The following is a 17,233-nucleotide window of genomic DNA, read 5'->3' as shown; positions in this document are numbered from 1 at the left end:
TACTCTGTGTTGTGAAAGTATGGATTTTGTCTGAAATAAATGTTTATGAATTGCCATTCATGTTGCAATTCTTGAGTAAGTTTGCCTGTGGTGAGAAAAAATGTTATGAGTATGAATTTATTTCCAGTGTTAGCATTTGTTCAGCCCTTGTTAGAATGCATGTGAAAGGTTGTATACACTGATGAGCCAAAACATTATAACCACCTGCCTAACATGCTGTTGTTCCTCCGTGTACTGCCAAAACAGTGCCAACCCGCCGAGGCATGGACTCTACAAGACCCCTGAAGGTGTCCTGTGGTATCTGGCACCAAAACATTAATAGCAGGTCCTTCAAGTCCTGTAAGTTGTGAGGTGGAGCCGCCGTGGATCGGACTTGTCGGTCCAGCACATCGCACAGATGCTCATTTGGATTGAGATCTGGAGAATTTGGAGGCGAGGGCAACACCTTGAACACTTACTTCATCATGTTGCTCAAACCATTCCCAAACAATGTGTGCAGTGTGGCAGGGCGCATTATCCTGCTGAAAGAGGCCACTGCCATCAGGGAATACCATTGCCATGAAGGGGTGTACCTGGTCGGCAACGATGTTTAGGTAAGTGGGACATGTCAAATTGACATCCACATGAATGGCCGGACCCAGGGTTTCCCAGCAGAACATTGCCCAGAGCATCACACTCCCTCCACTGGCTTGTTGTCTTCCCACAGTGCATCCTGGTGCCATCCGTTCCCCAGGTAAACGGCGCACACGTACACAGCCATCCACGTGATCTAAAAGAAAACGGGACTCATCAGACCAGGTGACCTTATTCCACTGCTCCATGGTCCAGTTCTGACACTCGCATGCCCATTGTAGGTGCTTTCGACGGTGGACAGGGGTCATTATGGGCATTCTGACTGGTCTGTGGCTACACAGCCCCATACGCAGCAGGGTGCAATGCACTGTGTGTTGTGACACATTCCTCCCATAACCATCATGAAAATTTTCTGTGACTTGTGCTACAGTAGACTTTCTGTCGGATCAGATCGGGATAGCCTTCGTTGCCCTTGCGCATCGATGAGCATTGGGTACCGAACACCCTGTCACCAGTTTGTGGTTTGTCCCTCCTCTGACCACTGTCAGTAGGTACTCACCACTGCTGACCGGGAGCACCCCACAAGTGTTGCCGTTTCAGAGATGCTCTGACCCAGTTGTCTAGCCATAAAATTGGCCCTTGTCAAAGTCGCTCAGGTCTTTACTCCTGCCCGTTTCTCCTGCATCCAACACATTGACTACGAGAACTGATTGTTCGCTTACCATCTAATCTACGCAGACCTTGACATGTGCCCTTGTTTGGAGATGATCAACGTTATTCGGTTCACCTGTGAGTGGTCATAATGTTTTGGCTCATCGGTGTATATATCAATTTGATCAATCAGTTTGTATTTGCTGTAGTGCTCCTCACACCTAAATTGTAGCAGGACACTTGCAAGAGATAAACTTCAAATATATGGGAAAAGATTTCTTGCATTTTTACCAATCTGGCTATCACTGGGCTTATTTATAGTCACCAGTGTAAAAGCAGGACCCGTTTAAATGATGGAGTGTTCATCAAGGGGCTCCACAACCATATATATTTGTTCATAAAAATGTTACAGATGAATGAAAAGCATTCATGGAAGACAAAATGTCATCCAGAACACTTGCAAATCAACTAATTGGCAAGCATTTAAAAAAATTTGCCCTGAGATTCACATAACATAATGGGTTGCAATTTTAGTGGCAATAAACAGTGATGCTGATTGTGCTAGGTTTGTAGGAGGGTGATAAAAATTACGGAGCGATTGTGAATATTCAGGGTGCGCTGGCATTTTGACACGCTGTAGTCATGCATCTACAACAGCTAAGACATTGTAGAAAGTCTACAACAGAGTGCACCCTGACAATATGGCAGAGGGCATTTGGTCAGAAATAATGGCAATGTAAGAGAGATCTGCTGATGAACACCAACTCTTAATTAATGATCTTAACACTTTTTATGAGAAATTGTTGTTTAACTGAAATTTCAAAGTTGAAACTAAATGAAATCATTCCCCAAACAGACATTACAAAACAGTAAAAACAGAGATTTCTAGCATTGTCTCAATTCTATATGAATGCCAGTAATCAATCCCTTAAATAGTCTTCATTGGTCATGTAAGGATTTTTCATGCATAAGGCTGACACAAATGTTTTGTTCTCATAAAATGTTGCTGCGTCTCCTGAATAACAAATGCAGCTGAAAGAGGCAGTCCAAATGTTCTGTTGTGAAATGCCATTTGTGCATTGTATGAAAGAGAGTTGAGGCTAATGGATACTGGGTAACTGGGGAGTATATGGAGTATGGAGTACAAGCTGCAAGCACAAGACAGAGCAGACTTGAAATGCAGAGAAAACAGCCAGCTGTGGACTGTCAGAGCAGGCTGTTCTCATGCCTTTAAAGAAGAGAAAACATGTGCCTGGGAACATCTGGAAGAACACAAACAGGATACTGATTAAAGGGAGAAGATCTGGTGAGTGTTGGCAAGCGTGATATTGGAATGTCTTTAGATATTGGAATGTCTTTAATATCGCAAAGCGAACAAAAACATAGGCACCTATATTTGTAAGCTAAGACAACAGACAGCCATGAGGGGGGATTGGAATGTCTTTGATGCCGCTCCTCTGTAACTAATAAGATATGTCAGTGGTCAGTTCACTAGAACATCTGACAAAAATGCAAATTTCTTACAGTAAAAAACTGAAACACCGACAGACAAGAACAAAATTAGATTAGAAAACTTTAATGTTCTCAAGGAGGCTGTTTGTTCTGCAGCGAGAAAGTACAAACAGTACAAACTCCACACACATACACTGCAAACCATAAAAACAAGTGTATACACACGAATAATGAAATGCTGAAAATGCATTGCTGTCACCTGTCTTCAGCTGCATCTCTCATCTTCCTCTTTTTCTAGATAAATGGAGCATGGGGTTTGGCATAATGACAGCATACACCTTTGAATTACAGGAAATGGTTGATCTCACTGGACCTCAACTTGTTACAGAAGAGTGAAAAATAAAGAAATTTAGGCAAAGTTTAGATAGATACTGCACAGCAGCATTTGATCATTTAACATTTTTACCGTAATGAATGACAAGCTTAATATGTTCGACAGACACAGCTGAAATTAAATAATCTTCACACGTTCTTCTCAAAGTGCAATTGCAATCAAACTGCAGTTCTTTAATGTGAGGTTTAATGTGACAGGTGTCTCACTGAAAGAACATTGTGTGTGGTCAGTTGCAGAACAGCATTATTGGCTTGCACGTCACAGTGGATTCTGGGTTTTGTTGAAGCATTACAAACTTACGGTAATGGATAACCAGTACCTAGGGTACAAAACTTGTACTTAATCACATGAATTTGGACTGTCATGTAAAAGAAACTCACGTTTAACAGTGGTTTCTGTTGCCATTATTTCAAAAACAGTACACGTATTAATGTGGACTCATTTTACAAGTATAACAAAATAACCATTTTAACAATGATTTTATTACTTTTTTAACAAAACATACTCAAAAATTGGTCATTCTTTCTATACATTCATATGCCACTCTCTTCCCCTGACCTTGTATCTGTTACAGTTTCCAATCATTTACAGAATTCTATTGCTCAACAAGCACTACGGAAAAATGCACTTTTAAACATCATGTCCTGATTGGCTAATGCAATTTCACACATTCCTCATTCCTTTCACACGATAAAAAGGACCGCTTATGGCACAAGCTGACAGTAAACATCTGACGGGATACGTGCCTCAACAGTGCCTGACTTCTCCGAACCTTTATTATAGCACCAGCATGGTTACGACATATCATTTCCAAAAGTAGTGAGTTTGCTGCACGTGTAGCAGAAATAAATCTGGCATTTTTAATTTTCACCAAATCAGCTTCTACCTATTTTTATGCTTTTCTGCTGTCTGGTGTTTTGCTTCACGCTCTATTTGACCACATTCTATGTTTGTGATATCAGCACACCTCTGTATTGTCCAAGAGGAAGGCCGTAGCTGTATCAATCTATAGAATTACCATTACAATTAACAATTAAAATCATGTGCGTCTGTTGTACACTGAAACTCAGATTCAGACTTCAGCAAGTCAGTATTGGGTCAGAGTATGACTTAACACTCTCATGGAAAACAGAAAATACAATTAAGTAGTATAGTTAAATATTACAATAAATAGTGTAGATGTAACATAATAATATATGTAAAATATCCTTTCAGTGTTTTTTATTTTTAGTATTGTATTTGATACTGTCCTCCCTTTCACTCAAGTTTGGGTGGGAACACAATAGATTGGGCTCTTTGCATACCCTCTATATATACTCCTATAGAAGCACTGAGGCCAGATGAAGGCAAGGTGGAATGAAGCCAATTGTATTCCACCCCTACGGACTCCCAGTTATTGTCGGAGAATAACAAAGCTCACACTGAAAGAGAGGTCTGAGCTGTATGCCTCAGACTGCATGAAACAAGCGCCTTAACTGGCTGAACCACTTGGTTCCTGTCTCTTCTCAATGTACTGTTCTGTTTTTGTTTAAAATGTAAAACACTTGCACGTAATCGATGATTTCAATCCCTGAAGTCAGTAGTATTATGGTAGTGATAAGAATTTAAGGAATTATAGATGATTATAAAATTAAAATGTCATAACAATACTGAGCAAGCCATGTTGTATGACGTAGTTACTGGAAAACAAAAACCATGCTGGGTCTCTTGGACACAGTTCTGCATGCTAAGGTTAACCAATATAAATAGGATTGGAGGACTGAAGGGAAGGGAAACCACCTAATACCTGCATGCTACATACATGCTACTTGCCTCTAGGCTACTGGTGTTGTGGAGGTAGCTAGGAATGGCATTGTGTCGTGAAAGGCAAGGTCCAGAGTGTTTTCTGTCCAAATCAGCATGGCTCTGTATCAGGGTTTAAGTGCTCTCACTGGCAGAGCAGCCAAGCACGTTGCAGCTTAAGGAGCTTGTACGTGTGGATGTACAGTGGCTTGATGAAGATCAGGACCTGACGAAAGAGCCATGAGCTTTAATGAGGCCACAGGTGGGGTTACATGATGCAAAGGTTCCACAGATGTCAAACAGAGGTGACGGTTTCTGTGCAGAGAACCTCCACGGTGACAAGGGTGAAGGGGACGAGAGTGTGCTAGCAGCTTCTGTAGTGTTGGTTTCCACGCTGAAAGGGTTTATATGCTAGACTGATAAAGCTGCACTGACTGAAAAGCATGAGGCAGATGCTGAAACAGATTTGTTGCTCCAGCTTCTTTCAAAGGGACGTCATCGCTGTCTGTAAATCTATTTAGAGTCAGAGGACATCCCCATCAATGTGTTCCATTCATTTCCTTAAAACACATGGTAAAGTTTTGACCTCTCCTGTGCAAAACAAGAAACGTTGCCAAGCAAATAAACAAAAGCAGAAAAATAATAAACAAGACCAGAAAAATAGTCTCTCTCGTAGAGGATCCTCGGCCAGCTGAAACAGAAACAGACACAGCGGGTGTTAGGCTCATCTGAAAATGCAAGTGACTTTTCAAAAACTTCTCAAAAACTTGTTTTGATGATGACAGTCACTTTTTAATGGGGCACATATTCAAAAATCGGTTTCATTACGTTGAGCCATGACCTGACTTCTCGAGTTTCAGAAGAAGTTTTATATAAATTTATTTATTTATTTATTTATTTTAATGCAGATGGCCGGATCTGTGAGGCCACATTATTATGCCAACATTTAAGGAGTGAACACTCAGACTTGTATTGCTCTCACTAAAGAAGGAGTAAACACTGTCAGCTCTGCATTAGTCATTACCGCGTATGTGTGAACAAGGGTGTGCTAAATGGCAACAATGCAATGTAATGTAATGTAATCCTTAACTGAATGTGTACACAGCTACCCACATAATCAACAAACTGTCTAAAGTGTACCAAAGCACACTCCAACTGTCAATCTTGCCAGAATGCCACTGTAAATCACTGTAACTGTAAAATCCACAACAAACTGGGAAGATCTGTCCTCATTTCACCCAAGAGTGACCTAACTAAAATCACAAAGAAGTTGTTGTTGTAACTTGCCAAACTAGTCCGGATGGACAAATCAAGCAGAACTTCCACACAGTTAAACAGAAAAAGGAAGGAATTTTGTGCCAAAGAAACATGGGTGGTTGGATCTTACAATTGCCTTCTATTTCAACTTAGAATTTCAACTTTATCCTGTGATAAACTTCCAAAGAAATTCGAAAAAGGTCTTTTTCAGCAGTCCAAGACTCCTGCGTCAAGCTGTGTGCTAAATGATGGTCATCCAGAGTGCATTTGGGTCAAAGCCTACGGATAGCTCAGGCTTTGTGACAGAAATGGATTTACTCCGGTGGTCTGGCTTATTTAAAGAAATGGCTGAATGGACGTGAGCCAGGCAGCCATATCAAACAGGACTGAATCAAAATATCAGCTAAAAATGATAAAAGTCTCTTAAATGTTACTCTTTGAGCACCACTGATATAGCTATTGAAGGTCTGAAAGCCTTGACCAGTGGGTAGATTCACTCTTGACATCCTCTCTGGAGTATGGTAATCTTCAGGCTAACTGAATGAAGATCCCAAACCAGTCCAGTACCATACTATTGATGTCCAGTCCAGTTTCTAGTTTACCCTAGTATAGTCATGTCTGTGGGCCTGACTGATGAAGTGTACATAGAGGTACATAGTGAATAGATGTAGCAGCTTTACCGCAGCTGAAGCTCATGGGCCATGCCAGCTCCTGGTCCAGGACCCTGTTTTTAAGGCTGAAGGTGAAGTTAACCGCTGGGCAAGAATCCTCCAGAAGGACATGGGTTCGGAGGAAGAGGAGCCCTTCCTCCCTGGGCTGAGGAATGACCTCCAGGTGATGGGTCAGGTTCTGACCCATGGAATCCACCCACTGAACCTCTGGCTCAGGGTATCCCTCACTCTCATACTGGACGCAGATGCCGGTGGACTGGAGGGTTATGCTGAGCGCAGGCTCTGTGTAGAAAGCTGGAAAAAGAAACACTGAGGTTAATTCTAAGGATTTTAGTGTTCTGTCTAGCAAGGTTTAATAAAGATTTAATAATGTTGTCTGTGTGGCGCAAGGGCAGAGTTCCAATGCCTCTGTGCAATGGGATTTCTGTGAGTTAAATGGCTAATTCTTTCATGGACAGAAGTAAAATAAACGAGAACAGTATTGTACACATACAAACTATTTACATGATAATGTAGAAAAACACAAACAAAAATATAGCAAATTTTGCATTAACAAAAAGAGTGTGAAGCACTGTCTGTCTACATGGGCAATGGCATAGATAAGCCTCTTGACAGCTCTAGTGTTTGACTAAATACTCACTTCTCTCCATATTTTGAGGAATTGCACAACACAGTAATGTGAAACAACACTGAAATATATCATTTGGCTGGCAGGAGCCATCAGAGGCTGGATGTACCCAGCGCCTCCATCCCTGACTCCTGTCATACACCCAGATATTATTTACTCTGTAGCCAGAGCGGGGTGCTCCCATTTCCCAGAACTCAAAGCACACTAGTGCCCCCTCAAGCATACCGTCCCCTTACCAGCATATGTCAGATTGACAGTGGCTCTGCCCGTTCCCTTCAGGTTGCTGACGGAGCACTGATAACCGCCAGAGTCCTGTGGTCGGACCCTCTCCAGCCTTAGAGAGGCATTCCCCGACCCGAGCCCCGAGTGGTACAGAGCGGTGCGATTCCTGTACCCGGGGCTCTGCCGATCGAGCTGATCCTGGTTGTAGTAGAAGCTGTGCACCACCTGGGAGTTATCCACCCGCTGCCAAGTCACGACCAAGCCATCCAGGTTCCCGTCAGCGTTTGGGGTGTACCTGCACCCTAAAACAACCGGTAGCCCACGAGCTGCTATCACCTCACTTTTGGGGGCAATCACCTCAAAGGCATCTGGAGAGAAAAGAAAAGTAGGCGCCCACAATATATATATATAAAAAAAAAAAAAGAATTCATACATCTGGTGCGAGGAATTTTATCTTAAGGTGTGTGAAGTCAGAGCCAAGGAAATGTGATTGGCTGCTTCATTTCTTTAAAAATACCAAAGGCTTGGGACACAGTGAGATCTCATGATTTCACAGATTTATCCTGGACTGCAGTCTTATGATGTAATAAATTCAAAATCCAGGGATTGTAATATTATGCCAGAATAAACTTATAGTATAGTTCAGACTTGGCAGCTATGCACCATGTGTATACCAAGCTTTGGTCATTATAACAGTTTAGACATAATAATAATAGTTTAGTGCATTACCTGAAACTCTGAACATGAATCTGAACTAGTTTATTAAATGTTTCTGGAACAAGAGAATGATTGTGTGAGAAATGTTGACAGGTATATGAGGCAACTTTAAAAAAAAAAACAAACATGCCAATGTGGCCTCCCTGTCCTTACCACCCCATTTGCTGAATACCAGTGGTAACATTTCACAGAATGTGGTGACAAACTACTCCAGCAATGTTCTAAAATACACAGACCACTAACATTTGGCTGTTTGCTTACAGTCAGATATGAACAAAAATTGGGTTTGAGTGAGGATCAGTCATCCCACACTGCACTCAAAACCCAGGGCTGTATTTATGTAATTGATAGTTATACAGAATAGCAAAGCAGACATGCTACAAAACAAACAAATACTCCAAAACATGGCAATAAACGTCACAATAAATAACACAGACAAAAGCCTATGTACAGATACAAACTTTGAACCTAGTATGCATGTCTTGGACTCCTCCATGCCACAAACACCAGTTTTATGGATTCTACACCATCAAAACCCTGAGTATGTACAGACAACTGGAATTTTACATTTAGGCCCAACTAATAGTTAGGAAGTTCACAAAACAATTCTCTAATTCCCCAACAATTTAACAAACTACGCTATTGTACTGCCATCATGTAGATTACTCAAGGCATTTTGACATTAAAGTTATCATGGAGGTGTGACACTGAAAGGCGTAGGGCCAGAGTACTGTGAGAGCTGAGTGTCTTCTGCCTGATCACTTTGTACTCTTTGTCTCTACCTGCATGTATACACAAAAATATTATTCTTCACAAAGCACTCTATGTACTCTGCTGAAATGTTAAGGACGTTGTATCTTTCCTGAGTGGAGCAGATTATCTGCTCAGACGGCCTTGGTTGGTGTCTGGACTGTGTGGGTCTAAGGAGCACACAGGCCATGCCTGGTCAGCAAATGATATGGTTTACATGGCTTAAATTTAAAAGCTTAAGATTAAGTTTTTAATCAACTGCTAACAACAGAATGTTTCAAAACACTTTTATAACTTAACGGAGGCAAAGGCTTGAAGCCCTCCCTATGACTGAACCAGCCATGGAACCCTCTGTCTGGTGTTCTGACGATGGCAAAGTGACCCTCAGACAGGCTGTGAAATACTGATACAAGGGAACGCAATAGTTGCTGTACAATCATCTATTAACATTTTCTCCTTCCACCATTTTGCACTTTCTCAAAGCATCACCTAAAATTACATATATATCTCACTGACCAGCAAAAAGCCATGGTTCATACATCTTACACATTTAATATGCACAAGTGCTACAGATACACATCTGTGATTTTTTGCTCATAGTGACAATTTTGCATGTTTACAACACCTGCAAGCCTTTAGTAAATCTGTCCCTTACAGCAGTGTTTCCCAGTCCGGGTCCTGGAGGACCTCTGTATACGCTGCCTTCAATTGCAGCTGAATTCTAAATTGATTAGGTTAGATTACCCTGTAAAATGAGTATGAATCGCTGTTTAACTTCATTTAAATACCTGCTGGCAGTTCTCTGTTACAGATATGGGTTGGTGGAAATATGTTGTCTATTACATAAATATAGGGGAATACTTCTGTAGATTATTTTTGTTTGAGTCCTTTAAACAAATTAGCAATACAAACAAGTATTCACCTTAACTGATTAAGAGTAATCAGCTGCTCAGTCAGGCCTAGAACAAGAAATTGAACAACTAATTATACCCTCATTAGGGCAGCTGCACCAAATTTGTTCAAGTGCCAAGCCTGTTAAACAAGTTGCCCTGTATCAAAATAAAAAAACAGTGTTCAGCTAAACTATCAAACAAAGCTAATTATTTGAGAGTGCTGCTGGAATGAAAACCAGCATACACAGGGCCCCCAAAGACCAGGACTGGGAAACACTGCTTTGAGTAGTGAGTACTGTATCTCGTTCTGGGCACCACACCACATGAAAGTACAGAGAAGGGCAACAAGACTGGTTCCAACAGGTATCAAACATGTATGTTATGAAGAGAGATCCAAGACACCTGTTGTTTTTAGTACAGACAAAATGAAAAGAAAAGCAAAGAAGATGAAATTTTGATGTTTTTATACTTTTAAAAGGACAAATGTGCACTACAGAAGCTATTTTATGATAAATTATATCAACAGAACAAGAGGGAGTATGGAACATTTCATTCTAATACTAGGAAGCTTTTACATGCATTTTAAGGACTGCGGCGTCTTAGCCGGTTGTTTTCTTTTCCTGGTCCATGTGCTTTTGTTTTTCCCTGCGTTTCAGCCCTGCCCTGCTCTCCGCCCTGTCACCGCCCACCAGATTTACCTGACTGTTTGCACACCTGCACCCCGTCTCCTCATCAGCCTTGCCCTATTTAGTCCTGCTCGTGTTGTGTCTCATTGCCAGTTCGTCGAGTCGCTACTCGCTGTTTGTTTCTTCGTGTTGCCTGCCGGTCCTGTTTCTTTGCCTGTTTTTCCTGACTTTGTTCCTCGTTCTTGCCCTGTGGTTTTGGTCACCGTGTCTGCTTGGTTTTTGACTCTGCCTGCCCTGACTTCGACTTCTGGATTTCCCAATTGGATCAATAAATCTGTTTGCATCCATTTCCTCTGTCTGCGCTTGAATCCCTGCCTAAGTTCTGACAATTTGATGCATTGAATAGATTGTCAAGATTTGCAGTGGAAGCAGAGATCCTCAGAGGGTTAATAACCAGGCTTAACACAGTCTTAGATACAAAAATTAAAGTTCTTGCCAGGCTGAAAGGCCTGTGTCCCTCATTAAAGTCTTATGTTCTTATGTTTCCTTAACTTTAGAGCTGAGAAAAACATGGGCATTGGCTAAACTGATATCTGAAAGGTTTGTTCTTGTCTAATTAATGTCTGGCACAGTGGCCACGCCTGCTACCCTGCCACAGAAGCCCAAAGAATCAGAAAATAAAGCTTGTTTTGTTTCCTCTGAGCTATTACTTTGTCTTAGAGGAAACGAAACAAGAACAGACAATAACAGTGACAATACGGATTACTCTGTACGTTCTAACACTGCTCTCTGAGGTTAGAGAATCTGTTCCAGCTTGTATTCCATACATGAACACACACACAAAACAAACACAAATGCAGATGAGTAAAAAGACACGCAATGACATATGTGTGCAGTCTGCCACTGAAAAAAAATGTAATAAATCAAGAAAAAAATACATCAAATGAGTGTTGTCCATCCTCTGATTTTACTAAAGCCAGAATTTCATTGGGCATTAGCACAATGAATCTTTAAGACTCTGTACCGCCAATTTCAGAAGAAAATGTAATTATCATTGCCAGCTGGGGAGCCACCAGTCTCCATAACACTATGCAAGCTATGGGTCTTAACATTTGCTAAAAGTAAGGTATGGTCTCAACAAATGAAATTTGTTCAAAACACATAAATTAAATAGCTGCAAGCAGCAATGAGGGGGCCAAGCAGTCCAGCAAGGCAGAGTCGCCATGACACTTGATCTGATCATGTTAAAAGTTTTTTGTTAATTGACCAAAAATTGGGTGTAACTCAGATATGAGCTCACGTCTTGTTTGGGTTGTTTGCCTTTGACTTTTTCCACAGCCTCAAGAGGGGGTCCAAAGTTCATGTATCAAGACTGATGTCAACACATCAAACAGTTGTTGAGATATGATCTCACTTCCTGACAAAACCGTTTGTCCATTACAGCCAATTGAAATCAACAAACGGTTTTGAAAATCAAAAATCCATGTTTTGTGAGGCTTGGTCTGAAGATCACCTGTAGCAAAGTTGGTGAAAATCGGACAAAATTTGTGACCTGTGAAAAAAATTTTGAACTTTTTCATAAAATCCAATATGGCGAATTGACGTCATGGGGTGCGTTGAACTCGGCTTGATCCAAGGAATCCAACGATAGGGTACCTCATTTTTGAAAATGTGGCATACGGTTCAAAAGTTACGTGCGGTTCTAGGGGATGCCATAGACACTCCGTCCAGAAGAAGAAGAAGAATAAGAAAATACAAACAAAATGGGTGCCTACGCAGCTTCGCTGCTTGGCCCCCCAAAAAGTAGAAACACAATGGGTGCCAAAGCGGCGAAAATAGCGTTAGATTGGTGTTGTATGAACCAGATTCATGGAAGTAAGCGTTTCGGCAAAGCTGTGAGCATCTCCAGATTTATATAATAAGCTTTATCTTTGTGTTTCTTCTGACTCTTACATTTCTGTAGAGTATAAAGATACTGAAAAAAGAAAACTCACTGCATTATGCTGGCCTTGATTTACGTAAGTCTGCATAACGCATTCAAGAAAAATCAGACTAATCGATGCCTAAAAACCCTTCTTCAATTTGAATTTTCATTTCTCATGTGTTTTCTAGTTTTGGTGTCTCCATTTCTTCCTATTTCTTAATTAGGACACTACAAAGTTTTCCGATGTTCATGTACACACTTTGCACCTTTTTGTGTGATATTCCACCGTCTACTGTAGGGGCGCAGCAAAGTTCGAACTTGCGAGTTTGCGACTCATTGCTTGATCTAGTAGATCAAGTAGATTATGATTTTCTATGCATCGTAAAATGAATTCGATTGGAGCCGTGAGGATATACAGTATGTCATATAATACGTCAACATATGTCATATAATAACTCCCCCCTCCCCCTGCGCGCTAACTGATCTGCATTTGTCAAGCTTTATCTTGACATCACAGTAGCCTATTATCATTTTTTGGATATGAAGATGAGTGCGCTGATCCACCTGGATGGAAGAAGCTCACTTTTGCCGCAGATATGTAAAGCTAACTATCCATCATATGAGAACATCAGGGGTTTTGTCACAGGTTCATGACGAAAAACGACCTTTGAATTGCCACATCACAAAAGCACTACTTTAACTTAATTTTAAGAAAACTTCAGAAATATTTCAAGTTTTAAAACACAAGAAGTTTCCTTACCTGTCACGGCGAAGAACCACACAGATACAAGAAAAAACATGCTGAACTCTGGAATCAGAAAGAAAGACGTATTACAACGAGCTAAGGCAGTCTTTGGCAGGTACATCATCGTATAAAATCGATCGTTTGACATGGGTTGAGCAAAATGAATGAATGTAGGCATCCCGCAGTAGCCAGTCTATAAAGTAAGGGAAATTTGATCCCAATTCGCCCCACTCTCTTATCTTTTATTTCATAAAATGATTTATTAAATAGAAAGCGTCTGGTTATCGGTCACACAGAATAGTTCCCACCCAAAAATGCGCTTTCTCCCGTGACTAAAGGAATGACTGCGTTTTGAAAGTTGCGTCAGTGAGAGACTCTCTTTATAAGTTAGCCAGGTGATAAATATAACTCTACGGAAGCAAAATTCCCGAGAAAATCAAATAAACGAATAATCTTCGAATGAGTCAGAGAGGATGTAACGAGACTGTCGCTGACGTCTTATTCGCGTCGTTTTATGAAGTTGCCAACTTATTCGCAGCTTCTTATTCGGCCGTTCGGTAGAGCTTCTAAACCGCTGCTTCTCATTCGGGTGCTTTGTTTTTCTGTGATAACCCAATATTAACTGTAGGTTTTTTTTTTAATTGAAACTTCCAAAATTTCCTAGGACATCAATTTTAAATTTCATTTTAATTATTTTCAAATTTAAATTTAATACTAAACCGATATGAAAAGGAATTGCTGATATGCGACGTTGTGTTGATGTTAACAGCATGCTGTCGTGAATGCGTTCACATATTAGGCTACATTATTAGCATAGAGCAGACACTCTTATCCAGAGCAACTTAGTTTTTTAAAACATGTTATACATTTATATGGTTGGGTATTTCCTGAGGAGATTCTGGTTTAACTGCCTTGTCCCAGGGTACAACAGTGCCCTAACGAGGTGGTCGGGCCAGCTCCCAATTTAATAGCCTACACCTAGCTGTATTTTCAAGTTGTACTTGGGGAGTTGCATTTTACCCGACCAAAGTTGGGTAAATGGGCAGCAAAGTTGGAATATATGTTTATTTTCTAGTCTCAAAGACATTTTCCATCCTGTTTAATGTATTCATTCATCTCAGACCACTCATGTAGCAACTCCCACTATATATTTTTTGGCAGAGGTTGTGCTTTGCCTGGCCTGAAATGATGTCACACAGGCATTTTCATTGTGTTTAAAGGGTTAATTCATCTTGGGCCACTCATTTATTAACTCACATTGAAGACACCTTTGTTATATTGTAGGGAAGTTGTGTTTAGTCTGGCCTGAATTGATTTTCCCTGTTTAAATAGGCAGGGGAATTGGGAAATACAGCAAAATATGTGTTATTATTGTATTTAAAGGGTTAATGCTTGCCAGGCCACTCATTTATCAACTTCCACCTGAACACACCTATGTTACCTACCAGAAAAATGTATATTGTCCTGGTCAAAATAATTTTACCTGTCTAACAGATAGCAAAGTTGGGACATATACCTATGTTGTGGTCACACAGACATTTTCAACATGACTTTTCACATGTTGGAAATGGTTAATTAAACTGCAAAATGTGCTGTTTTCATGTAAGTTTCAATAAAAATGTGTCTTCTTTTCTTCTTTTTGATTTGTTTATCATAGGTGGTGGTACAGATGAGTACATTATCAGCATTACTGTTTAGCTTGTTAATGTTAAGTTAATATTAACATATTAAGTCAATATGAAGGCTTGCTAGCTAGATAAAAATTCCTCACAGGGAAGTTTCGTTGGACCTTTGGACCTCACAGCAATTTTTTCAGTTTATTCAGAAGGGGTTTCACACGCAAAACATGTCTCTCACACAAATATATGAATGTCTCGCACGCGCTCAAATGAAATGATCGCGCACACACGTGAAACATAAATTTACGTCAAACATTTTTTGCTGCAAATGGATTTGGGGATTTGGTCAGAATTAGTGGCCTCCTCAATGCTGAGAAATACAAGCAGATTCTTATCCATCATGCAATACCATCAGTGAGGCGTCTGATGGTCCTAAATTCATTCTGCAGCATGATAATGACCCCAAACATACAGCCAGAGTCATAAAAAAACTTCAAAAAATCCTCACCAAAAAAAGGAACAAGGAGTTCTGCAACAAATGGTGTGGCCCCCACAAAGCCCTGATCTCAACATCATCAAGTCAGTCTGGGATTACATGAAGAGACAGAAAGAACTGAAACAGCCAAAATCCATAGAAGAACTGTGGCAAGTTCTCCAAGATGCTTGGAAAAACCTACCCGCCGAGTATTTTACAAAACTGTGCACTAAGCGAATCGGTGATGTTTTGAAAGCCAAGGGTGGTCATACCAAATATTGATTTAACTATTGATTTTTCTGTTTCGTGCACTTACATTAAAAACTATTCATTTCATTATTTTGAAAGCATTCTGAATTTACACCTTTTACACAATTTATATATATATATATGTTTCATGTGTATGTGTGGAAGTCAATAACGTCGGTGTACATGCAAGAGTATGTGTGTGTGTGCGCGAGCATTTCATATGAATGCACGGGGCTTTCATATGTGTGTGCAAAGTTACGTTTGAATTATGCACCACAAGGCACCTCGTAGAACCTACCTCCTGCAGTGGTACAGTAAACAAAATAAACGGAATCTCAATGTAAGACACTAGAATTACATTAGAATAGACTTTACCACTAGAGTGCAATGTTTGCTCACGTTTCGTCTTTATTTATCAGGAAACGCATGTTTCTGGTCTGCACTATCTGACAATAATTTACGAGAACGTGGGTGAACCAAGCACATTTTCTGATTGTACTATTTCTAAAATTACAACTAAATGTATGTACGAGATAATCCAATACTGCCAACCTTATAACGATTACATTAAGTGTCTTGTGCAGTCCATGTATCTTAGGCCTACATAAAATAAATAATTTACTGGGAAGAGTCCGAGTAACTTAACTAACTAGCTGACATCGAATCAGCTGGGTGTCACTTTAATCAATATTTTGAATAAAATTAATAAGTTCACAACACGACGGCTATTCATTTGCCACAAAGACGCACAAGATAAACTGTAGCTTCACGCATTTTTCTATGTAACCAATCACTATATTACTTTGGAAAAAGCATAAACTGTAACAACAGACTGAAACCTGTGTGGGTTGCATTATTTTTGGTTCCCTCTAGAGGTCAGTAGAATGACGTGTGGTGTTTTTTCCGCTAACTCCCGTGAGTATGTATTCCACAGACCATTAACTTACGTTTGGATGCCAAAGAATTTCCATTGCTTTCACGGCTCTTCGTCATATAACTCGTCCCAGCTATTAAAGTAGGACGCATCGCTTGTCCAAAATTAATAATCAGTTGATTTAAATGGACTTTCTCAGGCTGACGCACTTATTACCGGTTTGTTTGCTTCTTCGTAGAAAACTGGACTGCGCACACGAACGTGTTCCTTCTCAGAAGTAAATACTTCCACCTGCGGGTCAGGTGACTACTTTTGCTTTTAGTTCTCTCTCTTCCCTCCACTGGGTAGCTGTAACTTTAGGGGCGAACAAACAAACCACTTTTCTTGAAGGCTTTCCGAAGGTTCCAATCCACTCAAATCCAAGTCCACTAGTGACCAGTGTAGAGATTAATCGGCAAAGGTTGCCCTCTGGCGAGAAAGCTATGCAACTACTGTAGGCTGTATAAACCAGGGTAGTATGACGGATATCGGTCGCACCAAGATGCGCTGCGTGTGCGTGTCTGTCTACCACCGTTTTCGCGGCATGCGTCCTGTAAGATCAAACCAGCGAGGTACCGTACCGTCGGACCATGACACACCACTCAGACGCAGCCCGCTTCCATAAATGTGCTGCGGTGCTCACTTAACGTAAATAATGTGATTTGTTTGATTATGTTGGAGTTCCTACAAGA

General features: G+C 40.6%; 1 protein-coding gene across 4 annotated transcripts; it reads right to left on the bottom strand.

Moving 5' to 3' along the window:
- Positions 1–2,821: 2,821 nt before the first annotated feature.
- Positions 2,822–16,912, bottom strand: LOC118787473 (CD276 antigen-like). Of its 4 annotated transcripts, none has more exons than XM_036543048.1 (5): positions 16,719–16,912; positions 13,301–13,348; positions 7,645–7,998; positions 6,790–7,074; positions 2,822–5,543 (listed from the first exon to the last, which is right to left on the bottom strand). In XM_036543048.1, exons 2-5 carry the CDS (start codon positions 13,338–13,340, stop codon positions 5,392–5,394), a joined length of 831 nt encoding a protein of 276 aa, XP_036398941.1. In that variant the 5' UTR covers positions 13,341–13,348; positions 16,719–16,912; the 3' UTR covers positions 2,822–5,391. The 4 variants fall into 4 exon arrangements, with proteins under 4 accessions (XP_036398941.1, XP_036398940.1, XP_036398942.1 ...); XM_036543047.1 differs by lacking the exon at positions 16,719–16,912 and adding an exon at positions 16,576–16,708; XM_036543049.1 differs by lacking the exon at positions 16,719–16,912 and adding an exon at positions 13,594–13,916.
- Positions 16,913–17,233: the final 321 nt, after the last annotated feature.

This window comes from Megalops cyprinoides, chromosome 12 (assembly GCF_013368585.1).
Source record: "Megalops cyprinoides isolate fMegCyp1 chromosome 12, fMegCyp1.pri, whole genome shotgun sequence".
Taxonomy (NCBI): Eukaryota; Metazoa; Chordata; class Actinopteri; order Elopiformes; family Megalopidae; genus Megalops; species Megalops cyprinoides.
This window is presented reverse-complemented; position numbering and strand designations above follow the sequence as displayed.